Below are 26,240 nucleotides of genomic sequence, written 5' to 3' on the forward strand. Positions count from 1 at the left end.
GACAAAATAACAGTCCGTGTTTGACTAAGAACGTAATCTCCTGTATGTTATTTTGTACAGCAGCTTCTGACAGGTTATACACACTGAGCCATTTTTAAAGCATAAATGGAAAAGGCAAGCTGGAATGTTGGCCCATAGTTTGAGTTGGTAGAGAAAGGGCCCTCACCTGGTGTTATGCCTTCTTCCACACTCTTTCCTGTGTACTGCAAGGCACTGAACATGACAGTTTGTACCTAGAACTCTGATATGCCGCATTTTACATGTTGACATGTTTATAACATCAACAGTCTCTTGGGAAAGCCCCTGAATGGGTCATTTCATTGTTTCAGTTCACTATTAGAGGAAGAAGGAAGGCAGATGTTGTAGCTTCGTTTTTTGTGTTAGCCTTCCCCTGTTGCCCTTCAAGAAATAACAAAGGAAGGGAGGGGGGAAAAAATCACAGTTCTTACTAAACCATGCAAGCAGCACATTTATAGGTTCACTTTAGCAAGCTGTATGGCACTTAAGTGATAAAAACAAAATCAAAAAGTAAAGGGCATCTCCAACCCAACGAATGAATCCTTAGAACTCTTCAGTCCATGGTGCTAAACAACCATGGGAAGGAAAGCTAAACAAACACAGCTCCTATTATCATCAAAGACAAGTCACTTTTATTTTATGGAGGCTCCTTACATTGCTTTACATTTTTCTTAATCTTGCCTAATGAATGCATTGTTTGATCAAATGTGTTTTACATCTGACCTTCTCTTTTAGAAAATAATATACCTGTTGCTCAAGGTGTCACTGAAAGACTGAGGAAATATGAAGCCAAAGGGAGAAAACTTCTCTTTGGGTGTTGCTTTCAAGCTCTCAGAATCTTAATCCGTTTGTCCCGTATTTACTTTGATTCCAGTGGCCAAGGACGTCAATATTCTTTTTGATGAATTAGAAGCTGTCAATAGTCCTTGCAAAGATGACGATTCTCTCCTTCACCCTGGAAACCTGACCAGTACTTCAGATGACGCCAGCAGATTGGAAGCAGGGGGAGAGGTAAGACTGCATGATTCTTTAAAGGACAATCCTTGATCCAGGTGGAAACCCGTGATGCATGCTCTTACCGTCCATTTGAAATCATAATCTCATTGAACTGTGGGCCTAAAGAAATTGTGGAGCAGATTTCATTTTTGTTTCGTGGGTTTTGTTGTTGTTTGTTGTATTCTAAATAAATTTTATTAGAAAAAAACTTGAAGCTTTAAAATAAATTGTATTTTTGGCATTGAAATTCCACTTCTAAAAATACATCCTAAATTATAATCTTGAATAATTATGTAAAATAATAAACACAAATATGTGATATTTGATAGCATTTTTAAACTTAAGAGGATATGAGAGCTTATTGCAAACCTTTAATTTTTTTCCTGGAGTTACGTATTATATGCTACATAAAGAACTGGAGGAGAGGACCTGGTAGACTCCAATCATGGAGGAAGGATGAGAAAGTAAGGAAGCTGATTGCCTGATTTGTTCAGTTTGTGCTGGATGCCTGTGTTGAAATATTGCACCGTACCCCATAATGGTACATAAGTATAACATGCTAATCAAACATTTAAAAAAATAAATGGCAGATTTTTGTAACTTTGGTATCCTGTATGGGTCTAGCACATTTTGAGGATCCTAGATCTTCCAACGCTGAAAACAAACTTTTGGTGGTAATGCACTTACTTTCTTATAACTAAAGAATTGTATTTATACAAAGGAAGAGTCCTAAACCCACTGATCATTTAAGGTAATCTAAAATCTAGATTTTTCTGGTCACTAACCAGTGAAAAGCTTTACAAGAATGACTTCTTGTAGCTCTACCAGCACTTAGAATAGGGACATGAAATGCATGCGTCTGAAGCCTCTCTGAGTTTCCATTTGCCTTTGTAACTGAAAACTTCATTGCAATTGTAAATGGACCCATCTGTTCATGTGTCATTTTGGAAAAACAAGTATTTTGTCTGGAGCATTCACTGTTGCACAACATTCTGTCTCTGTCTCCATGGAGTTTAATATTTCTTTAATACATGCACTGGATACAGGTGATAGGCACTCAAAATCAGAATAGTTTATTGGGTACATACTCCTAATTTTTTTTCTAGAGCCAATTAACCATTGAAAGGATGATACCTTTGAGGCGTCATTAGAAACCAATTAACTATTGAAATAATGATACCTTTGAAGGGTTGTTGCTTATTTCTAAGCTTCCCAGACTTCTCCCCACAGATACTATAACCTACTATCCATGTTTTCTTTTTCAACAAAAAATTCATCCTGTCATCATCTATTTGCACAGATTCTTTGGATGCTGTAATATGGCTTAATGAAGGGGCTTTGGCAGGGATCTCATTCAGCAACTAGACTCATTTGCTGAGGTGACAGAGGAGACCATCTGAGAGGTTAGGGCTGTGCTGAAGGCAACGCAGGTGTGCACAGCACCAACTCTCACTCTCTGATGCCTTGGCTGAAGCCCTGTTTTTAAGGCAGGTATTGATGTGCTAAATCTGCAGAGTAGTTTTCTTGCTTGGCAAATAATAGTTAATAAAGTGTTTATTCTGGTAGATTCCTGAGTGCCACTTCAGGCAAGAAAAAAAAAAAAACATGAAGATTGATCTCTGATTGAAAACCATTTATGCTAAGACATTGTGCATGAGAACTTCCATTGCTCTTCTGAGACTTTTCTTTTGGTTGAGATTGCATGCATCATGCTTGTTCAAAGATGTGATTTCTAGCCATGACCTTGGAGGTCTGGCATGTTTGCCTTCCTCATACTACTGTTTGGAAAATAATGTATTCTGTGCCTTGGAGAAGACATCGAGCTCCATTTCTACTTGGCTAGGATTACAGAAACCATTTTGAAATCTATTAGTCTGAGAAACCTGGCTCCAGGCTTTTCAGCCTTTACTTGATGGTCTCGTCAGTAATGTCCATTATTACCACAAGCTTAAGGAGCCTGGATGAGAAGTAGCCCACTCCTTTTGTTCTTCACTTTTTAATATATGAAGTATTGGATTATTGCAAAATAATATATTCTATGTCAATTATGGAGCTTAATAGTAAACTGAACATCTTGAACCACCATTCAACTTATGAATTACAGTGATATTTTTCAAATTTTTCTGACAATCTAATTATAGGTTGCTAACTCTAATTTTTTTAAAAAGATTTTATTTATTTGAAAGGCAGGGTGACAGAGGGAGAATCAGAAGCAGAGAGAAAGATCTTCGATCATCTGATTTACTCCCCAGATGGCTGCTACAGCCTGGGCTGGAACAGGCCAAAGCCAGGAACTCCATTCTGGTCTCCTCTGTGGGTGGCCGGGTCCCTTGCATTCTGAGCATCATCTGCTGCTTTCCCAAGCATATTAGCAGGGAGCTGGATTGAAAGCAGAGCAAATGTTCTTTAAAAAATGGTATCATGTGGAATAAAGTCTTCTGTGATTTAGTTTTTTCTTTCAATGTTACTTTTAAGATTCATTCTTGTAGTCAGTACAACTGTGGTATATTGTTTTCACTGCTATATAATATTCCAGAGTGGTGCCATTTTTATAACTTGTTTATTGCCTCTCCATGGATATTTGAATTAATTTGCGTTTTTAAAGATTTCTGCTGTTATGAGCAGTTCTGCTATGAACAATTGTGTACATATCTCCTCATTTTCTAATCTAGTCTCTATGGTTGTATGATATGCAAGTTTTCACTTTTATAAGATAATAGCAGTGTATTTCTAGAGTTAGCATATTAATTTTTACTTTAATCCGAATAAGATGAGAATTATTGGTTGCTCCACATCCTTACTAACACTTAGTATTTTGGTATGTTTTGCATTTTGCCTTTTTTGACCCAATGCTTTGCCCAATTTTTATTTTCTCTTATGTTTTTCATTAATAACAATGATTTTAATGAAGCACCATGGAAAAATCAGTTTTCATTGTTCTTTAACATGACTCACCTGAAGCTGTTTTATGGTTGACTTAAACTGGACCTTTTCTCTTTGTGCAGGCAGTGCCAGAAAGAAACAAATCCAATGGACTTTACTTTAGAGATGGAAAAGGTCGAATTGACTACATTCTTGTGTACAGAAAATCCAACCCCCAGACTGAAAAGAGAGAAGTATTTGAAAGAAATATCAGAGCAGAAGGATTACAGATGGAGAAAGAGGTAAATAGATATAAATAAATAAATAGGTAAATATATATAAATATATATGCATCTGTTCATATCAAGAACCAGTCTCTTAAAGTAAGTAGTTAGTCATTATGTTAACTGAATGCTTGATCATGGTTTGACAATCTGTGGTGGTTTGGGTGTGTTCTAGTAATTATTCTTGCTCAGCTCACCTCTGAGTACATGAAACTGCCAAATGAGTTCATGAAAAGTCCAATTAAATGGATTGTTTCAAGGTGTGATCATTTACCTGACTTCCTACATCTGTTGCTTCTATGAACTGAAAAGTACTGTTGAAATGGGTTAAAGACGACTTTGGGTGAAAGCCAATTACTCTCCTCTGGAGGCCCTTTTGCATTTCAGGAAACACAATGAGCTTTAGCACCCTTGCACACCAGAACAGGCAGTCTGGCTGATTTGACTAAAAACAACTGGAATATACAAAATGATTCTGCTTTTAAGAGACACTCAGGTTGTTTTTGGCAGATTCTCAAGCTTGGAAGGTACCAGTGCAGTATTTTGTTCTCCACACTTCCTTCACCTTCTCTGCATGGGTAGTTTTAAGGAAGAACTAAGTAAGGAAGGTGCAAAAGGTCCAGCCAGGCCTGTGATAGTAATCCATAGTGGGATTACTGTGTATCCAGAAAAATTGTGTGTATGTTTAGAATTTGGCCCTATTAACTGAATTGCATAACTTCTCAAATTGTCCTTAAGCACTGTGCACAGCATTTGGAGTTTACCATGGTCAACAAGAAGAACCTTTTGGCAATTACAGATGTTTGCTTCTGATTCTGTGCCTCAAGGCGGAGGTAGATCTTTGAAGTGAGACATCCAGGTTTTTCTTGGGGCACTGCAGGTTGCAGTTCATGCAACTTATATTTTGCATTAAAATGTCAAGTATTAGGGACATGTTATGACCACACTTGTGTTTAGCTTGGGGCACTTCAGATAACTGATATTGTTCCAGATCTGTTATTGTGACTTTAACTCTTAAACATGCAGAATACTGAAATAGCATTTTTTTCCTCCAATTCCTCAACAAGAAAGATGGCGAGATGAATATGGCCTTAAGGGAACTGGTTCATATTCTCAGGAAAGTGGAACTAAGTTGCTCAAAAGTCTGTCTCAAAAGGAAGTTAACCAAAGCAACAAACAGAATTAAATATATTTTTTCCATCTTTGTAGGGTTCCAGAAAAAGCTTTCCTATACCAACTGTGCATATCCTTGATATATATTGGTCTTTATTTTTTTACCTTTTATTTAAGATATACAAACATGCCTTTCATGTAAACAAATGTAGGAATATAGTGATTCTTCCTACCCCACCTTCCTTCCCACATGCACTCCCACCCCTCCTCCTTCTCGTATTCCCATTCTTATTTTTACTAAGATCTATTATCAATTAATTTTATACACATAAGATCACCCTACAGTAAGTAAAGACTTCAACAAATAGTTTGAAGAAAAAAGCTATTCCTCAACAGTCAAAAAAGGACTGCTCAAATTCATCACGTCTTGAAGTGTCAATTTCACTTCTATAGATTACCTTTTAGGCACTCTGTTAGTTACCACAGATCAGGGAGAACATATGGTATTTGTCTTTTTGGGGACTGGCTTATTTCACTAAGTATAATGGTTTCTCTATTTTGTTGCAAACGACGGGATATCTTTTTTTTTTAAACCACTGTCTAGTGTTCCATGGTGTACATGTACCATGATTTCTTTATCCAGTCTTTGGTCAACAGCCATCTGGGTTGATTCCATGTCTTGGCTGTTGTTAATTGAGCTGCAATAAACATGGGGTTACAGATAACTCTTTCGTATGCTGATTTCATTTCTCTTGGGTAGATTCCCAGGAGTGGAATGGATGGGGCATATGTAGGTCTGTATTCAGATTTTTGAGGTATCTCTATACTGTCTCCATGGTGGCTTTACTAGTTTAGATTCCCACCAACAGTGGATTATGGTACATTTTTCCCCACATCCTCATCAGCATTTGTTTTTTGTTGATTTCTATATGAAAGCCATTCTAACTGGGGTGAGGTAACTTCATTGTAGTTTTGATTTGCATTTCCCTGATGACAAGTGATCCTGAGCATTTTTCTATGTGTGTGTTGGCCACTTAGGTTACTTCTTTTGAAAAAATGCCTGTTCAAGTCCTTTGCCATTTCTTAACTGGAGTTTGTTATGTTGTTATTGAGTTTCTTGAGCTCTATATATTACGGATATTAATCCTTTATCAATTGCATAGTTTGTGAATAATTTCTCTCATTCTGTCAGTTGCTTCTTCACTGTGTTGGGTGTTTCTTTTGCATTACAGAAGCTTCTCAATTTGTTGTATTCCTATTTCTTAATTTTGGCTTTGATTGCCTGTGCCTCTGGGTGTTTTCCAAGAGCTCTTTCCTATGCCAATGTCTTGAATGGTTTCCTCAGTGTTCTCTAATAATAATTTGATGGTATCAGGTCATAGATTTAGCCTTTGATCCAATTTGAGAGGATTTTTGTGTGAGATGTAAGGTAAGGTTCTTGCTTCATATTTCTGTGGGTAGAGATCCAGTTTTCCTAGCACCATTTGTTGAAGAGACTGTCCTTGCTCCAGGTGTGGATTTTATTTCCTTTGTCTAAGGTGAGTTAGTTATAGATGCCTGGATTGAGTTCTGGAATTTCTATTCTGTTCCATTGGTCTACCCATTTTCCATCCTTTCACTTTCAGCCTGCAGTTATCTTTGTTGGTGAGATGTGTTTCTTGTAGACAGCAAATAGATGGGTCTTGTTTTTTAATACATTCAGCCAGTCTGTTTCTTTTAATTGGAGAGTTGAGACCATTTATATTCAGGGTGACTGGTGATAAGTAATGACTTGGCTCTGCCATTTTTCCATAAAAATTCCTATTGTTTGCTTTGGATTTTCTTTGTATTTTTACTGGGAAATTTTCCATCTTCACATTCTTTCATAATGATGAGTATCTCTGTGTTTCTATGTGTAGCACATCCTTAAGCATCTTTTGTGAGGCTGGATGAGTGGCAACAAATTCAATTTCTGTTTGTTGTTGAAGGTCTTTATTTCATCTTCATTTGTAAATTAGAGCTTTGCAGGTTACAGAATTCTGGGCTCTTTTTTTTTAAGATTTTGATTATATCTCACCATTGCCTCCTAGCCTATAGGATTTCTGATGAGAAGTCAACTGTGAGTCTAATTGGAGATCCTTTGAAAGTAATCTGGCATTTCTTTCATGTATATTTTAGAGTATTTTTCTTTGTGTTTTACTGTTGAAAGTTTGACTACAATGTGACACGGTTAAGATCTTTTCTGATCATGTCTATTAAGAGTTCTATGTGCTTTCTGTACTTAGATGTCCCTTTCTCCAAATTGGAAAGTTTTCTGTAATTATTTCACATAGGCCTTCTAATCCATTCTCTTTCTATACTTTCAGGAACTCCTAAGACCTGTATGCTGGGTATAGTATCCCATAAATCTCCAATACTGTTTTTAATTTTTTCTAATTTCTTCTTTTTTTTGTCTGACTGTAAAATTTCCAGAGATTTGTCTTTTTTTAAAAACTTTTATTTAATGAATATAAATTTCCAAAGTACAGCTTATGGATTACAATGGCTTCCCCCCCATAACGTCCCTCCCACCCGCAACCCTCCCCTTTCCCACTCCCTCTTCCCTTCCATTCACATCAAGATTCATTTTCGATTCTCTTTATATACAGAAGATCAGTTTAGCATACATTAAGTAAAGATTTCAACAGTTTGCTCCCACACAGAAACATAAAGTGAAAAATACTGTTTCAGTACTAGTTATAGCATTAAATCACAATGTACAGCACACTAAGGACAGAGATCCTACATGAGGAGTAAGTGCACAGTGATTCCTATTGTTGACTTAACAAATTGACACTCTTGTTTATGGCCTCAGTAATCACCCTAGGCTCTTGTCATGAGCTGCCAAGGCTATGGAAGCCCCCTGAGTTCACTGACTCTGATAATTTTTAGACAAGGCCATGGTCAAAGTGGAAGTTCTCTCCTCCCTTCAGAGAAAGGTACCTCCTTCTTTGATGACCCGTTCTTTCCACTGGGATCTCACTCGCGGAGATCTTTAATTTAGGTTTGTTTTTTTTCCCCCAGAGTGTCTTGGCTTTCCATGCCTGAAATACTCTCATGGGCTTTTCAGCTGGATCCGCATGCCTTAAGGGCTGATTCTGAGGCCAGAGTGCTGTTTAGGACATCTGCCATTCTATGGGTCTGCTGTGTATCTCACTTCCCATGTTGGATCGTTCTCTCCCTTTTTTATTCTATCAGCTAGTATTTGCAGACACTAGTCTTGTTTATGTGATCCCTTTGGTTCTTTAGTCCTATCATTATGATCAGTTGTGAACAGAAATTGATCACTGGGACTAGTGAGATGGCATTGGTACATGCCACCTCGATGGGATTGAATTGGAATCCCCTGGTATGTTTCTAACTCCACCATTTGAGGTAAGTCAGCTTGAGCATGTCCCGAATTGCACATCTCTTCCCTCTCTTATTCCCACTCTTATATTTAACAGCAATCACTTTTCAGTTAAGTTTCAGCATTTAAGAATTGTGTATTGATTACAGTATTCAACCAAAAGTATTAAGTAGAACAAACAAACAAAAAATGCTAAGAGGGATAACATATCAAGTTGCTTATCAACAGTCAGGGTGAGGGCTGATCAAGTCACCATTTCTCATAGTGTTCATTTAATAGGAGAAGCACCTGGCTCCTGCCTTTGGATCAGGGTGGTGCGCCAGCTGCGGCAGCCATTGGAGAGTGAACCAACGGCAAAGGAAGACCTTTCTTTCTGTCTCTCTCACTGTCCACTCTGCCTGTCAAAAAAAAAAAGAAAAGGAAAGAAAAAAAAGAAAAGAAAGAAATAATCAGAAGCAAATTCATGAATTAAAGAAACCTGTTAAAGTGAGATTTGTCTTTTAACTTGAATATTCTTTCTTCTTCCTCACCAAGTCTGTTGTTAAGGCTTTCTACCATATTTTTTATTGTATCTGTTATTTTTGTTTGATGTATTCTTCATTTCTAATATTTTTTATTTCCCTTTTATATCATGTTAGGCATGGGTTTCTTTAATTCATGAATTTGCTTCTGATTATTTCTCTTTTTTTTTTGACAGGCAGAGTGGACAGTGAGAGAGAGAGACAGAAGGAAAGGTCTTCCTTTGCTGTTGGTTCACCCTCCAATGGCTGCCGCAGCTGGCGCACCGCGCTGATCCAAAGGCAGGAGCCAGGTGCTTCTCCTGGTCTCCCATGGGGTGCAGGGCCCAAGCACTTGGGCCATCCTCCACTGCACTCTCGGGCCACAGCAGAGAGCTGGCCTGGAAGAGGGGCAACCGGGACAGAATCCGGCGCCCCAACCAGGACTAGAACCTGGTGTGCCGGCGCCGCAAGGCAGAGGATTAGCCTATTGAGCCGCAGTGCTGGCCTGCTTCTGATTATTTCTGAGTAATCCTATGATTAATTTTTTGAATTCCATTTCTGGCATTTCATCAATCTCTTCTGCTTCACATTCTAGTATTGAAGTGTTGTGTTCCTTTGGGGGAGTCGTGTTCTCTTCCTTATTCTTATTTCTTGAATTTCTGCATTTATTTTTAGGCATTTGTGGAGATACTTGTGGTTTTTTTCCCCTCTGATGACTTTTATCTTTGGCCTATGTCTCTGGGGCTTAGTGGAATGTCTGGTGTTTCAATGAATACCCAGTAGTGTGCTGGGTGTGGCCAGGAAGCTCTGTTCAGTGCTCTAGAATGAGGGAAGTGTCCAAAGTGACACCCATGTTGGGTGTGAAAATTTTTTAATCACAGTAGAGATTTAATATGCTATGTTGTCATAATCTCACCCTTGCCTCCCGTTTTCCAAGATGACCCATGCCCGGGTTCTGGCCCCAGTGGATGCAATATCCATCCGTGCTGCCACCAGGACTACACAAAGATCCATGCTGATATCCATGTGAGCATGGATCCTGCAGCAGTGACCCACCCCAGGCAATCATGGATCCCGGAGTGTGTGGATCTTCCCACAGTGACTTCCCAGAGACCCAGCTACACCCTGTACCATCCCATACAGCCTCAGTGTTTCCACAGTTGCAGCACACGAGACTCCAACAGTCACAGGGCGCCAAGAATCCTCTCTGTCCTGCCAGTCTACCCATCCACAGAGAGGAAGAGATGCTCACATCGCCAGCTGCCTGTGGGTACTCTGCCCAGGCAGCCTAAGCTCCACAACCTGTGATGTACTGGGAGGCTAGGATCACCTCACAGTCATATATGGGTCCCCAGCCCCCTGTCAATCCTCCCAGCCAGACTCGGGCATCTCCTCTTGGCTGGTTGCTGGGCACACAGACACAAGCTGGAGTAGCTGTTACATATGCCCAAAATGGTGCCCCTCTCTCAGCAAGTTGTAGGGGGCTGTGGTTGAGGAGAAAGAAATGTGCCCCCTGTTTTCCTGTAGGTTGGCAGATACACTGCCCCCACAGGTCTCTAGGCCTTACTCACTCCAGGCTCTCCTCGCTTTACCACAAGCGGCTTGATCTGCTGTGGTCTGGAATTCCTCACTCTCCCAAGCTGGTGCTGAGGCTCTCAGCTGCTGGGATCCTGTGTTGTGTCTGTGCTCTTGCTGAACATCCACACACTCTACGTAGATCCACAGCATCCCTCTAGCTCCCGTGGAGTTTCCAATGAAGTTTTCTTCCTAACTCTTCCTTGAGATTGCGCTCTCTTCACTTTTTTTTAAAGCTCTCTTTCCCTAGACTAGAACAGTAAGCTCCCTACATATTCCACCATCTTGGAATCTCCTATATTGGTTTTTAAATTCCTGTTGAGACATTTGTCTTCCCTCTTTCTTAACGCCAACAACACATCAATATTTTATCCCTAAAATCATTTTTATTCTTTCGTTTTACTCCTAAGTAAAAGAATTTTTACATGAAGAAATAAAAGATAGGGTTTTCCATGTAATTGGAATTAATATAGCCCTTCCTTTAATCCATGGTGACTTTTGTCAAATTTTGATTCCTATCAAAACTAGATAGCTCTGTTCAATCTTAAAAAATTCATAGTTTAAGCTTCATGACCTTATTCTTCAGAATTAGGTCTTCTCTTGTAAAGGTCTTTTCAATGTCATTGCATGACTTCTCCAAAAACCCAGTAATTGCCCAAATAGTACATATTGCTAAACAGATCACAAGTCTATTGTGTTTGATAGAGCATATTCTACATTATGATATTCGGTGCAATAATTCTAGTAGATAACTGAGGAAGAGTTTGCTGCCTATTTTACAGCTGTGCTGCACAGGGAGGCATCAACCATGGTGTAATGCTGGACTGCTTGTTCAATTTTGCTTGTGCACACACAAAAAAGTTTTGTTATAATTTTAACAGTTTTAATAGCTAAGTATTAGTAGTGGGGAAAAATAGCAGTTGGGAAAAAGGTGATGTCATCATATGACAAAAGCTGCTAAAAACTTATCTAAGCATATCGTACCTACCATTTCCCAAAAATTTTTCTTTGGGCAGCAGCTTCTTTATTCTTCTTTTTCCCTCCTGTCCTCTGCGTACTTCCAAGAGCTCTTTCTGTTCCTGGACCCTGATTATCTAGCAGCCTGTCCCGTTACCTGGTTCTGGTCTTGCCCTGCTGTCAGCTGCTTTGCATGGTGGCTCACTGTGTCTGTAACTCAGCTTTGCAACTGTGCTTCATGTTCTTTTGGCCTCAGCCAGCTAAGCAAAAAGACTCTGGGACCTTTGCCTTAGGAGGAAAAATAATTAAAACAAAATATCCCTTTGTGGAACAAGAAGCAAATTGGTAGCTATGTTGTATTATCAGATTTTAAAAAAAATGAAAACACCTTTATGTGAATCAAATTTTTATTCGCAGCTATGGCAGAAACAGCCATTTGAACAGCTATTTCAGCTTCCAGAAGTTACTAACACTTTTTATAGGACATAGAACAAAGACTTAGTTGAAGGTGGAAGAGAAAAAAAGCAAATCCCAGGGAGCTTACTGTGAATCCATGTACATCTGAAATGACTGACACTATGTACATTGCGTGAGTGATTAGTATCTTACTTGTTAGCTACATGTCCTGATGTCCACAAGTTATGGAAATTACATTTCACAGGTACTGGTTTATTTATCCAAATGGATAAAGACAGGTTCTGTAGTTCAGTTTAATGTAAGGGAGACCTTACCTCTTAATGTTGAATTTCAAGAGGTACAATAAGGATAATCTGTAATTTATGAAGAAGCGAGGATGTAGTCAAATTTACTCTTTCATAAAACCTTTACCCCAGTCAACAGATAAGTGCTTACTTTTGCAGCCTGGGTCTGTGATAGGCTGTAGCTCAGCTTTCATAGTAGCCCAGGCCAGGCAATCCACAGCTGAGTTCCATTTAAAGTACCATTAAGTCCAAGTGTTTGTCATCTTACTATTTATTTAAAGTGATTCCTTTATTGAAGGTAGGCTCATATTAATTAATTCAAATTTTCTATGTTTTATTTCTTTTTTAAATTTTAATTCTGTGTCCCTTATTGATCTTTTCATACCCATTTTGAAGTCATTATCAAGAAGATGTTTATGTCTTCCTTTGTATAACTAGTCAAATCATGGGTGGCTTTTGAATTCTTTGTAATGTATGAATGGAAATTGTATTAATGGAGTAGACATCCTCTAGAATTAAATGAAACATGGAAGAAGACCCCTATTATTGCAGTCATTTCAAAATAACTATAATTAAATCATACCATCTTGATAGTTCACTCGAGATATTTATTGTACACTCACTCTATGCTATGCACTGGTTTAAGCACTAGGAACTCAGTGAGAATACAGACAAAAATCTCTGCCTTATTGAAACTTCAGCACAAGATAATTAATTAAATTATTTAAAATATCATTAAGCACTAAGGAGAAAAGAGGAAAGCTGGAAATGTTGAGAGGGTCTTGAAATTTGGCAAAGATAAATCTGTCTTCCAGAGGAAGAGAATGGCAAGTATGAAGGCCCTGAGGCAGGAGCGTGCCTGGGGTGCTAGTGGAACAGTGAAAAGGATAGTATGACTGCAGTCAGGAGAGCAATATGGAGAATGATAAATTACACCAGCAAGACAGTAGAAGTAAAATCACATTGGGTCATAATAGTTGCTTGGAAATTTTACTTGGAAAGCCATTGGAGAATGTAAAAGCTTTTAACTTTATTAGAGATTCAGGGATGGATGGGGGCACTCCCATCTGCTGGTCTCTTTCCAAATACTTGCAATGGATGGAGCTGGGCCACGCTAAAACCAGGAACCAGAAATTCAATCCAAGTCTCCCACATGGTGGCAGGGAATCAACTACTTGAGCCATCACTGGTGTCCATTGGAGAGTTTTGGGCAGAAGTATGACAAGATTCTGGTTTCTTCAGTTGTCTGGTAAGATTGGACTGATGTGCAGAGGGGTGAAGGGCAAAAGCAGGGAGACTGATTAGAAGACTCTGTAAATAAGAATTCAGGAAAGAGTCAATAGTGGCTTGGTCAAGCACATAACAGAGAAGATATTGAAAAATATAAAAAGTTTGGCTGGTGCCGCGGCTCACTAGGCTAATCCTCCTCCTGCAGTGCCAGCACACCGGGTTCTGGTCCCAGTCGGGGCACCGGATTCTGTCCCAGCTGCCCCTCTTCCAGGCCAGCTCTCTGCTGTGGCTCGGGAGTGCAGTGGAGGATGGCCCAAGTGCTTGGGCCCTGCACCCACATGGGAGACCAGGAGAAGCTCCTGGCTTCTGGCTTCGGATCAGTGCGGTGCGCCGGCTGCAGCGCACCAGCTGCGGCAGCCATTGGAGGGTGAACCAATGGTAATGGAAGACCTGTCTCTCTGTCTCTCTCTCTTACTGTCTACTCTGCCTGTCAAAAAAAAAATTGGCTGGTTTAGGGTTTAAGCCACTGGCTGTGATGCCAACATCCGATATGGGCACCAATCCATGTCCCGGTTGCTCCACTTCAATCTACCTGCCCGCTAATGCACCTGGGAAAGAAGTGGGAAATGGCCCAAATGCTACAGCCGCTTTCACTCACATGGGAGGCCCAAATGAAGCTGTTGGTTTCTGGCTTTGGCTTGTCCTAGCCCTGACATTTGTGGTCATTGTGGGAGTGAACCAGTGGATGGAAAATCTCTGTATGTCTGTCCGTCCCTCTCTGTAACTCTGTCTTACAAATAGATAAATAAATCTGAAAAAAGAAAAAGGTAAAACATAGAGCTGATGAGAGTTGCAGACAGACCAAATGAACAGTGTTGAAGAGACACTAGCTATTCATTTGCCACATGCCATTTCCTTTTTTGAAAGGAGTTACTATTTACTGGGATGTGGAGAAGAGTGAGTCTCGGTGTAGATTTATTAAATTTGAGATATCTAAGAAGAGATATTGCATATAGAAGGATGGAAGAGTCAAGATTTGGAGAGAGATCTGGGCTTGAGATATATTTGGATACAATTTCTAAAAGAATGGCTACAAATAGAAATGAGAAGGCAAAAACAAAAGAATGATTACAGTCTATGTTACGTGGCTAGGGCTCATCACAGACCCTGCAGCAGGCCTGTTGGTGCTGTTTTCTTTTCACACTGTTGTATAATCCCTTCCCCTTGAGTACAGGTGGGACCCACTTTTTCTTTTCCACCAATAGAATATGGTACAGTAGTTGCCATAATAGAATATGACAAATGTAATCGAATGTCATTCCTATGGTTATACTGAATAGCACTATTCCAGCAGACTGGAGTAAGAGATTCCCCCTTTCTGGCTTTGAAGAAATAAGCCTCCTTGGCTTAATGCTATAACGAGTACTCAAACAGTATATTTCACTTTGTGTTTCTATGGGGGTGCAAACTGTTGAAATCTTTACTTAATGTACACTAAACTGATCCTCTGTTAAAAAAAAAAAAAAAAAGAAAGAAAGAAACTATCAATTCCCAACTTGACTCTCACTGGGATTAAACATGACAATAGGTCTGATCTGATTTCATCATCATTTAAAAAAAAATCATCTATTATTTTTCACTTTATGTTTCTGTGTGGGAACAAACTGTTGAAATCCTTACTTAGGGTATACTAAGCTGATCTTCTGTATACTAAGATAATCGAAAATGAATCTTGATGTGAATGGAAGGGGAGAGGGAGTGGGAAAGGGGAGGGTGGTGGGTGGGAGGGACGGTATGGGGGGGAAAGCCATTGTAACCCATGAGACGTACTTTGGAAATTTATATTCATTAAATAAAAGATAAAAAAAAAAAAAAAAAAAAAAAAGAAATAAGCCTCTTTGTTGTGACACAGTCTATGGTGAAGAGCATGTGTCCAGGAGAGGGCTGCTTTGGGAGCTGATAGCCAGCAATAAACAGGGACGTCGGTCCTACAGTCTCAAGGAGATGTATTCTGCCAATGACCAAGAGATCTTAGAATGAGATCTTTAGTCAGCCAAGCTTCTTTTGAGACTGTAGATCTTTCCAAGATCAAGGTTGCAGCCTGGTGTGACCCTGAATCAAATAACACTTTTAGACTGAGCCTAACTTCTGACTTACAGGAGCTGTGAGATAAGTAATGTGTGTTGCTTTAAGCTACTCAGCTTATGGTAATTTCTTATGAAGCAGTAGATAATTAATATAGTCATTAAGAGTCTGGCCTCAGCCTGAGTGCTAAGCTGTGTACTCTGGGGAATGTAAGCTCATCCTCAAAATAAAGCTAGTAATGGGATCCATCTCATGGGTTATTATAATTAAATGAGATAATTTATATTGTGTAACTCTATATCTGTCAGATGGTAAACATTTAGTAGATATTATCATTGTTGTAGTTATAGTGACTATAATATATAAATACCTTGACTTTTTTACTTTAAAAGTTTCCTTGTTTGTTTTTGTTTTCCTTTGTAATAATTGGTGAACTCTCTACCTGGTGTAAGGTTAATCTTATGAGTATAAAAATTAACTGAAAATTGATATAAAAAATAAGAATGGGCCACGGCTCACTAGGCTAATCCTCCGCCTGCCGTGCTGGCACTCCGGTTCTAGTCCTGGTTGGGGCGCCGGATTCTGTCCCAGTTGCTCCTCTTCCAGTCCAGCTCTCTGCTGTGGCCTGGGAGGGCAGTGGAGGATGGCCCAAGTTCTTGGGCCCTGCATCCCATGGGAGACCAGGAGAAGCACCTGGCTCCTGGCTTTGGATAGGCACAGCGCACCTGCTGTAGTGGCCATTTTCGGGGGTTGAACCAACGGAAGGAAGACCTTTCTCTCTCTCTCTCTCTCATTGTCTAACTCTGCCTGTCAAAAAAAAAATAAGAATGAGAAAGGAAGAGGGAGGAATAAGAAATGCAGGAGTATGGGTGGGAGAGAGGTGGGGGTTGGAGAAGAAGCATCATGTTCCCAAATCTGTATATATTAAATGCATGAAGCTGTATTCCTTAAACAAAATTTAAAAAGTTTTCAAGGCAAACTTTTTTTTTGGGGGGGGGCAGGCTGAGTTAGACAGAGAGAGACAGAGAGAAAGTCTTCCTTTTCCATTGGTTCACCCCCCACCCCCGCAAATGGCCACTACAGCCGGCACGCTGTGCCAATCCAAAGCCAGGAGCCAGGTGCTTCCTCCTGGTCTCCCATGCAGGTGCAGGTGCCCAAACACTTGGGCCATCCTCCACTGCACCCCCGGGCCACAGCAGAGAGCTGGACTAGAAGAGGAGCAACCAGGACAGAATCTGGCGCCCCAACCGGGACTAGAACCGGAGTGCCAGCGCCCCAGGCAGAGGATTAGCCTAGTGAGCTGCGGCACCGGCCAAGGCAAACTTTTAATAATGTTTTTTATACAGATTATAAAGACTCTAAACTGTAACCATTAGGAATAGTAACACCAACTGACCATTTGTGACTACTGTATGTGGGAGCAACTGAGACTAGACTAAGTTACTGGAATTAAGACTTATTCTATGAATCTGCTCTCCCACAATATGGCGCTGGGGAGGAGCAAACAACTTCTACGCAGCTGCCTCCAGTTCAACCAATAAACTGCAGGAGCTGATCCTGTTCCTGATTGGAGGAGAGCAGCGTGCTCAGCGTGTGGGTAGCAGAGTTGGGATTGGTGGAAGAGGACTATAAAGGAAGAGAGAGACAACATGCACCAGGAACATCTAAAGGAACATCTGAGCAGCCCCCGAGAGAGCCGGCTGGCGGTGTGCTGCTCCTCCGCAGAAGCGGAGAAAGCGGCGGGGGGGTGCCACCTCTCCACGGAGGTGGAGGGGCCGGCAGCTAACCCAGGCCGGCGTCGTTCCTCCACGAATGAGGGAACGGCAGCTAAACCAGGAAGGGCCGAGCAGATGAAAGAACAGTGCAGGGTCTAGTGTCGTTCCTCCGCGAATGGGGGAGCGACAACTGTATATGCATTTATGAGCATCATAATTATCTGTAACTCTGAATATACTAGGTAACAAGTTGAGCATGTATCTGCTCCAAGAGGATCTAGTTTAGGATTAATCAAGGAATAAAATTATAAATCAGCTCAGAGCTCAAAACTAAACTTGGTTGTCCAACGTAGCCTTGCTTTACTGCTACTCAAGGGAAAACCACACAAAGATTTTCCCCATTTATAGTGAAAATCTCACCCAGGTTGTTCTCTGCCTCCATAGGCATCCAATTTATTACTTCCCTTTCCATCTTCATCTCTATGTATGTTCTGCAACCACATCCAGCTTCTCTTTTCTCAGAATTCAGGCCTTTGAGGATGTGAGTGGAAAGTACCAGAGACCCCTCTCTTCCTGAATAATTAAAACCATAATTGTGAGTGTCCAAAATAAATGAGTGTCAAGACAGCCTGACCTGCCAAAATTCCTGTCTTCTAGTATTTTCTGGTCTCAAAGAAATTCAAGCTTTTCTACACTCAGTAATTTCCACTTTTATGTATGTTACATATATGAATGAGGTGTGGAAATATGTATCATGAAAATATTATACATGAATTTCAAAATTTGTATGAAAACATTTTAATTTAATTTTTCAGTGAACTTTTAGTTGTATCCTCTTATTAAAGTTGGGAAGAAGAGAAAGAAGAATTAAGGACTGTTGCATTCAAATCCTACAAGAAACAGTCTCTTTTGAAGCTCTTAGCCATGGATAGTCTTAGTGTAGCTTTTACCAATATTAATCTGCATTTTCAGTAATTTTTTTTGTGAACTGGTATCTTAGGTTAGGTTCCTAAGCAGAAGAAGGGCCTGAGTTGAGGAGTCTTGCTGAAATTATTGACTGGGTGGTAATCTTAGGAGAAAGGGTAGTAAGGGGAGATAAGCTAAGCCAAGAATGTGGCCTCAGCTGGAGACTAACTTCCACCTGATCCAACAGGGATATGTAGAGCAGAAAGCACACCATAAAGCTGGTTCACCTTTAAGGCCAGAGTCCTCCTCCAGCTTTGGCTGAGGTCTGTGGATGTGGTGGGAGGTGAGCACTGCACCTATTTGAAGGTCATTCTCCAACACTCAGGACAGATCAACTTGGTGCTGGGCACCATCAGCATTCGTGACCACTGGTTTGAATTAGTTGCAGACAGGCTGCTACATGTGCAATACTCAGGCAGCTACTTTGAGGTCCCAGCCATTCGAATTCATAGGGGTCATTAATGGGTGTGAAGAAAGAGAGAACAAGTACAGACAGACATTTATTCTATTTTAATTTACCAGGTTTTCTCAGGTTTAGGTGACTACATCTTAAAGGCAAAGAATCTGTGTGTCTCATATAATCACTGTAGCGGCAGACTATGTGTTTACTGATTTTGTACATCCCAAAGACTTACTCAGTGCTTAGCTCATAGAACTGCAAGTTTCTACAAAAATTAAGGGTAGCTGATTTCCCTAGCTGTGTCTAGGTAACACAAGTCAATTCAGCTCTAGAGTTTCTCAACAATTGCATGATTGACATTTGGAATTGGACAGTTTTTTCTAAGAAGCTGCCTTATGCATTATAGGATGTTTAGCAACCTCCCTCGTCTCTACCCACCAGATTCCAGTAGCACCCCCTTCATGTTTAACCAAAAATGTCTCCAATCATTGTCAAATGTCGTTAGGGGGAGGGAGTGCCATAGTCCCTGGGTTAGATTCTTGATCTACCATTCTCCAACATTATGTTGCAGCATCCATGAGATACCTAGAGGAATTAAAGGCAGCTACTCCTTTCCTTAATTCCTGTGGGCCACCGAATTTCATTATTCATAACATCAAAGACTCAGAAGTCTGTCTTTGCATATTTGAGAGGAAGAATGGGGTAAGTTAAGACTGACCGCTCAAGCCAGGCAACTAGGATTCATATCCACTTAATTTTTCATAGCGTCCTAAGTAAATGACTTATGTGGAGTTTTTAATCTCTCTTTCATTCAGTCTTTTTCACTATTAAATGGCAGATCATTCCTGCTTCGTGGGGTTAAAATGTCTTGCATATATTAAATGCTCAGTAAATGGCTGCTGTTGGTACTGATAAAGAAGGGGGAAGCGTCCGTCTCTGGTCATTCTGTTCCTCAATCTCATGCATCTAACTCTGGTGCCTCTAGGACAGAGGGTCCCTGGCCTGTGTTCAGGAAAAGATGAAGGCATCTAGTACTTGATAAAAGATATCAGTGGAGAAGTCCAGCCTCATCACTGGAACTCAGTTTACCTACCACTGATCCATATCAGTCCATAGGATCAGGGCCTTATCCTCACTGGTCCATCTTCTTGAAGCAGTTTTATTAAATTGATGATGGTAGAGGGATGGTGAGAGTGGTGCTATACCTCTCAGTCTCAGTCTTCTGAGATCACTTGATCAAATTGATCATTATCACCTCAACTATTTTGCTTATTTAGGAAGATAAAGTCTAATGAAAACATTTCTGTTGTCAGGTCAAGATGACTAGGACAAAATCATCGTGATCTGATTTACTGAAAAAAATATTCTAAATCAATATATTTTATATGATTACTCATGTGTATTCCTTCACTCAAGACTATTTAAAAAGAAAAATACATAATACATGGCACAACTGAAGAATTGAAGTCATAATATGAAGTATTGTTACTCTCCTCCTACAAAAAGAAACTTAACTAATCTGAAAGATCTTTTCAGCAGTCTAAAGTGAACTTTTCCAGCATGAAGCACATTTTTGCACTGTTATCATTATGTGCCAAATGTGGGCATCATATTCTATCTATGAAAGGCACTCAAGTCTTTTTTTTTTTTTTTACAGGCAGAGTGGACAGTGAGAGAGAGAGACAGAGAGAAAGGTCTTCCTTTGCCGTTGGTTCACCCTCCAATGGCCACCGCGGCCGGCGCGCTGCGGCCGGCGCACCGCGCCGATCCGGTGGCAGGAGCCAGGAGCCAGGTGCTTTTCCTGGTCTCCCATGGGGTGCAGGGCCCAAGCACCTGGGCCATCCTCCACTGCACTCCCTGGCCACAGCAGAGGGCTGGCCTGGAAGGGGGGCAACCGGGACAGAATCCGGCGCCCCGACCGGGACTAGAACCCGGTGTGCCGGCGCCACTAGGCGGAGGATTAGCCTAGTGAGCTGCGGCGCCGGCCACTCAAGTCATTTTATTTTTTCCTGTAGATATTTTTATGAACTTATCTTTTTTATTCCATTTTCCCATAAATTTAAAAATAAGATTTAATTTGTTTGATATGGATAAAGAGGGAGGGAGGGAGAGAGAGAGGAAGAGAGAAAGAGAGGGAGAGAAAGATTGGTTTCTCCCATTTGTTGATACACTTCCCAATTGCTTGCGATGGCCAGGGCTGGGTCAGGCCTAAGCCAAGAGCCAGAAACTCAATCTAGATCTCCCACTTGGATGGCAGGGATCCAAATACTTCAGCCATCACCTGCCCACTCAAAAGATTTCCTGCAGTAGCAGGAAGCTGGAGTCAAGAGTGCAGCCAGGATTCAAACCCAGCCACTCTCATATGGGATGCCACTGTCCCAAGGGGTGTCTTAACTGCTGTGCCAGACACCTACCCCATTCTTGTTTTTTTCTCCATGTTGTATTAAATTGCTGAAAAATATGTACCAAAAATATGGCACTAGTTATTCATTAATTGTAGAATGACTTAAAAGCTTTGGAGCAGCACTAGGCTAATCCTCCACCTTGCAGCGCCGGCACACCAGGTTCTAGTCCCGGTCGGGGCGCCGGATTCTGTCCTGGTTGCCCCTCTTCCAGGCCAGCTCTCTGCTGTGGCCAGGGAGTGCAGTGGAGGATGACCCAAGTACTTGGGCCCTGCACCCCATGGGAGACCAGGAGAAGCACCTGGCTCCTGCCATCGGATCAGCGCGGTGCGCCAACCACAGCGCACCAGCCACGGAGGCCACTGGAGGGTAAACCAACGGCAAAGTAAGACCTTTCTCTCTGTCTCTCTCTCTCACTGTCCACTCTGCCTGTCAAAAAAAAAAAAATTGGAGCAGTCAAGAGAATTGTATATCCATGATCTACAGCTTGTGATCCTTACTAGTAAAAATTTTGAGAAAGGTTAATTGTAAACTAAAGTTTGTTAATCAGCCCTGATAAAATGTGGTTGTAAAAGTGATATACAACGCTGTCTGTTGAGGAAGGTGCCAAGGCTTAACTCACTCACTTGTGTATTAGGACTATTTAAAAGCAGTCAGTGCTAACTAATGACTCCAGTCCTGGATGGAGCCATTCATTTATTCACCAAATATCTAATCAATGTCTCCTCTAGCTCAGAAAATAAATATGTCAGTTGTGATGAATGCCGTGGAGAAACAGACCGGAACACCAGGAAGGAATCGGCATTTCATTTGGGGAGTTCAAGGAAGGTTTCTGTGGTTATGGGTGAACGAAGCACAGAGAAAAATGAGAGTTTCAGGCATAACCTCACCATTGGGATTACTTTTGCCTTATGTTTCACCTTTAATAGATTTGGATGTGTGTTGAAAGTGTGTCATTGTAAAAAATAAAAGAAAAATAAGAATGAGGGACGGCAGGGTTGGAAATATCATTATGCTCTTATGAATGAAGTTTATTCCCTTTGTATAAATAAGAACTATAAAAAAAAACACAAGCTTCTTGAGTAGAAAATGATGATAATAATCAAACTATCTTATAGGTAATCTTCAGTAACAAGCTATATATGTAAAATAAAGACCTTAATAGTAAATGTGTATTTCTATTTTTTTAATTTTTAAATTTTTCATTTATTCAAATTTATTTAAGGTATTCAAATTTTGTGTATTTCCTATATAAAGATTTAGGAACACAGTGGTAATTCGCACCTGAACCTCCTTCCCTCCCATGCTCCCGCACTTCTTCCTCCTCCCTCTACTATTCCTATGCTTAATTTCTACAAAGATCTATTTTTAGTTAACTTATACTAATGAGATTAACCCTTCATTTAAAGAAGTCTCCACAAGTAGAATGAAGAAAAAAAACCACTGTTCTTCAACAGTCAAGACAAGGACTGTTAACAGTCATCAAATCTCAAAATGTCAGTTTCACTCCTATGGATTACCTTTTAGGTACTCTATTAGTTATCACAGATAAGGGAAAATAAGCCTTTTGGGGCTGGCTTAATTCACTAAGTATAATGGTTTCCAGTTGCATCCATTTTGTTGCAAACAACAGGATATTTTTTACTGCTGTGTAGTATTCCATGGTGTATATAAAATATAATTTCTTTATCCAGTCTTCAGTTGATGGACATCTAGGTTGATTCCATATCTTAGCTATTATGAATTGAGCTGCAGTAAACATGCGGGTACAGATACCTTTCATATACTGATTTCATTTTGTTTGGATAAATTCCCAAGAATGAGATGGCTAGGTCATATGGCAGGTCTGTATTCAGATTTCTGAAGTTTCTCCATACTGTCTTCCACAGCTGCACAGTTGTGGAATGGCATCCTTTTTCACACCAGCATTCGTTGTTGATTTCAGTTTGAGAGCCATTCTAAATGGGGTGGGAACCTCATTGTGGTTTTAATTTGCATTTCCCTGATACCAAGTGATGCTGAGCATTTTTTCATGTGTGTGTTGCCATTTGAATTTGCTTTTTTGAAAAATGCCTGTTCAATTCTTTTGCCCATTTCTTAACTGGATTGTTTGTTTTTGTTGCTGTTGTTGAGTGTCTGGAGCTCTTTATAGATTCTGGATATTAATCCTTTATCAGTTCCTTTTCTATTTATTTGAAAGGTAGAGTTACAGGCAGAAGGAGAGACAGAACAGTCTTCCATTTGCTGGTTTACTCCACAGATGGTCTCAATGGCTGGAGCTGGGCCAATCAAAGCCAAGAGCCAGGAGCTTCTTCTGGGACTGCCACATGGGTGCAGGGGCTAAGCACTTGGGCCATCTACTAGTGCTTTCCCTGACTATAGCTGAGAACTGGATCAGAAGAGGAACAGCCAGGACATGAATCAGTGACCATATGGGATGCCAGTGTCACAGGAGGAAGCTAAGCCTACTACACCATAGTGCTGGCCCCGGTTTATCAGTCCACAATTTGCAAATATTTTCTCCTATTATTTCAGTTGCCTTTTCACTTTACTGAGTGCTTCTTTTGCAGTACAGAAGCTTTCAGATTGATTTAATCCCATTTGTCAATTTTGGCTTTGATTGCTTGTGCTTCTGGAGTCTTTTCCAAGAAGTCTTTGCCTATGCCAATGTCTTGCAGAGGTTCACCAGTGCTCTGAATTAATTTGATGGTATTGGAGCATAGATTTAGGTTTTTGATCCATTTGTGTGGATTTTTGTGTAAGGTGTAAGACAGTAGTCTTGTTTTACACTTCTCCATGAGGAGATCCACTTTCCCCATCACCATTTATTGAAGAAACTGTCCTTGCTCCAGTGATTTATTTTAGCTCCATTCTGGAGTTTCTACTCTGTTCTATCAGTCTACACCTCTTTTTTATTTGCCAGTAACAGGATGTTTTGATTATAACTGCTCTGTAGTGTGTCTTGAAATCTGGTATTGTGATGGCTTCAGCTTTGTTTTTGTTGTATAAGATTGCATTAGCTATTCCAGGTCTCTTGTGTTTCCATATGAATTTCAGCATTGTTTTTTCTAGATCTGAGGTGAATGCCATTGGTATTTTGATTGGGATACTTTGATTGTGTAAATTGCTTTTATTGTGTGGACATTTTGATGATATTGATTCTTCCAATCCGTGAATATGGAGGATTTTTCCATTTTTTATGTGTTATCTTCTATTACATTCTTTGTTTTATAATTTTCATTATAGAGACCTTAACATCCTTGGTTAAATTTATTCCATGATATTTACTTTTTTGTAGCTATTGTGAACAAGAGTGATCTTAGAAGTTCTTTTTCAGCCATGGCATTGTCTGTGTATACAAAGGCTACTTATTTTTGTGTGTTAATTTTATATCCTGTCATTCTACCCATCTACTTTTTGAGTTACAGTAGTCTGTCAGTGGAGTCTTTTGGATCCCCTGTATATCGAATCATGTCATCTGCACAGAGCTGTAGTTTGACTCCCTCCTTTGAAATTTTTTCTTGCCTAATGACTCTGGCTAAAACTTCCAGGACTATACTGAATAGCAGTGGTAAGAGTGGGTATCCTTGTCTGTTACCAGATATTAGTGGGAATGATTCCAACTTTTCCCCAATCAATAAGATGCTGGATGTGGGTTTGTCATAAATTGCCTTGATTGTGTTGATAAATGTTCCTTTACTAAATTTTCTTAAGATTTTCATCATGAAAGGAATTGTATTTTATCAAATTCTTTTTCTGCATCTACTGAAATAATCATGTAGTTTTTGTTCTTCAGTTTGTTAATGTGATGTATCAATTTTATTGATTTGTGATGTTGAACCATCCCTGCATACCAAGTATAAATCCCACTTGGTCCAAGTGAATGAACTTTTTGATATGTTGTTGGTTTTGACTAGCAGTATTTTGTTGAGGATTTTTGCATCTGTGTTCATCAGATATATTGGTGAATAGTTCTCTTTCTCTGTTGTATCTATTTCTGGTTTAGGAATGAAATTGATGGTGGCTTCATAGAAGGAGTTGGGGAGGATTCCCCCCTTTTAATTGTTTTGAATAGCTGAGAAGAATTGGAATTAGTTCTTGTTAAATGTCTTTGAGAATTCAGCAGTGAAGCGTCCAGTCCTGGGCTTTGCTTTGTTGGTCTTTATTACTGATTAAACCTCTGTTTTGGTTATTTGTCTGTTTATGTTATGTCTTCACGGCCTAATTTTGATTGATTGATGTGTCTAAGAATCTTTCCATTTCTTCTAGGATTCCCAATTTGTTGGCATACAGCTGTTTGCAGAAATTTCTGATGTTTCTTTTTATTTCTGTGGTATCTGTTGTTATATTCCTTTTTTAAAAAATTATGTATAATTGAAAGGCTAAAATATAAGGGAGAGAGAGAGAAAGAAATCGAGAGATCATCCTTCTGCTGGCTCACTCCCCAAATGGCTACGGTTGGGCCAGGCCGAAGGCAGGAGCCTGGAGCCTCCTCTGGGTCTCCTAAGTGCGCGCTGGGGTCCAAACTTCCAGGCCATCCTCTGCTGCTTCCCAGACACATCAACAGTGATCTGGATCAGAAGCAGAGCAGCCAGAACTCAAATGGATGTCCCTATGGGATGTCTGCACTACAGGCAGAGGTTCAAGCCTCTATGCCACAGCTCTGGCCCCTATTTTTAAAAAATACTTATTGGACAGAAAAAACTTGGCTTTAAATTTTCCACATTATTTAATTCATTCAGTATATGTTGCATGATTTTTTTTAAGATGTACTTTTTAGGGCCCAGCACAGTGGTGCAGTAGGTTAATCTTCTGCCTGCGGCACTGGCATCCCATGTGGGCGCCATGAGAAACGGTGACTTGATCAGCCCTTGCCCTGACTGTTGATGAACAACTTAATATGTAATCCCTCTTAGTATTTTTTTTTGTTTGTTCTACTTAATACTTTTGGTTGAATACTGTAATCAATACACAGTTATTCTCAAGTGTTGAAACTTAACTGAAAAGTGATTGCTGTTAAATACAAGAGTGGGAATAAGAGAGGGAAGAGATGCAATTCGGGACATGCT

At 40.2% G+C, this 26,240-nt stretch overlaps 1 protein-coding gene across 4 annotated transcripts in view; it reads left to right on the plus strand.

Moving 5' to 3' along the window:
• The window catches only part of ANO4 (anoctamin 4), a 561,128-nt gene that overhangs the window by 336,243 nt on the left and 198,645 nt on the right, over positions 1–26,240 (plus strand). For all 4 annotated transcript variants that reach the window (XM_008256958.5, XM_008256960.5, XM_002711221.6 and 1 more), the window contains 2 exons: positions 893–1,029; positions 4,020–4,178. In XM_008256958.5, coding sequence (XP_008255180.1) covers positions 893–1,029; positions 4,020–4,178 — 296 coding nt within the window. The remainder of the gene's footprint in view (positions 1–892; positions 1,030–4,019; positions 4,179–26,240) is intronic.

Source organism: Oryctolagus cuniculus, chromosome 11 (genome assembly GCF_051225735.1).
Source record: "Oryctolagus cuniculus isolate XC-2025 breed Fujian yellow rabbit chromosome 11, ASM5122573v1, whole genome shotgun sequence".
Taxonomy (NCBI): Eukaryota; Metazoa; Chordata; class Mammalia; order Lagomorpha; family Leporidae; genus Oryctolagus; species Oryctolagus cuniculus.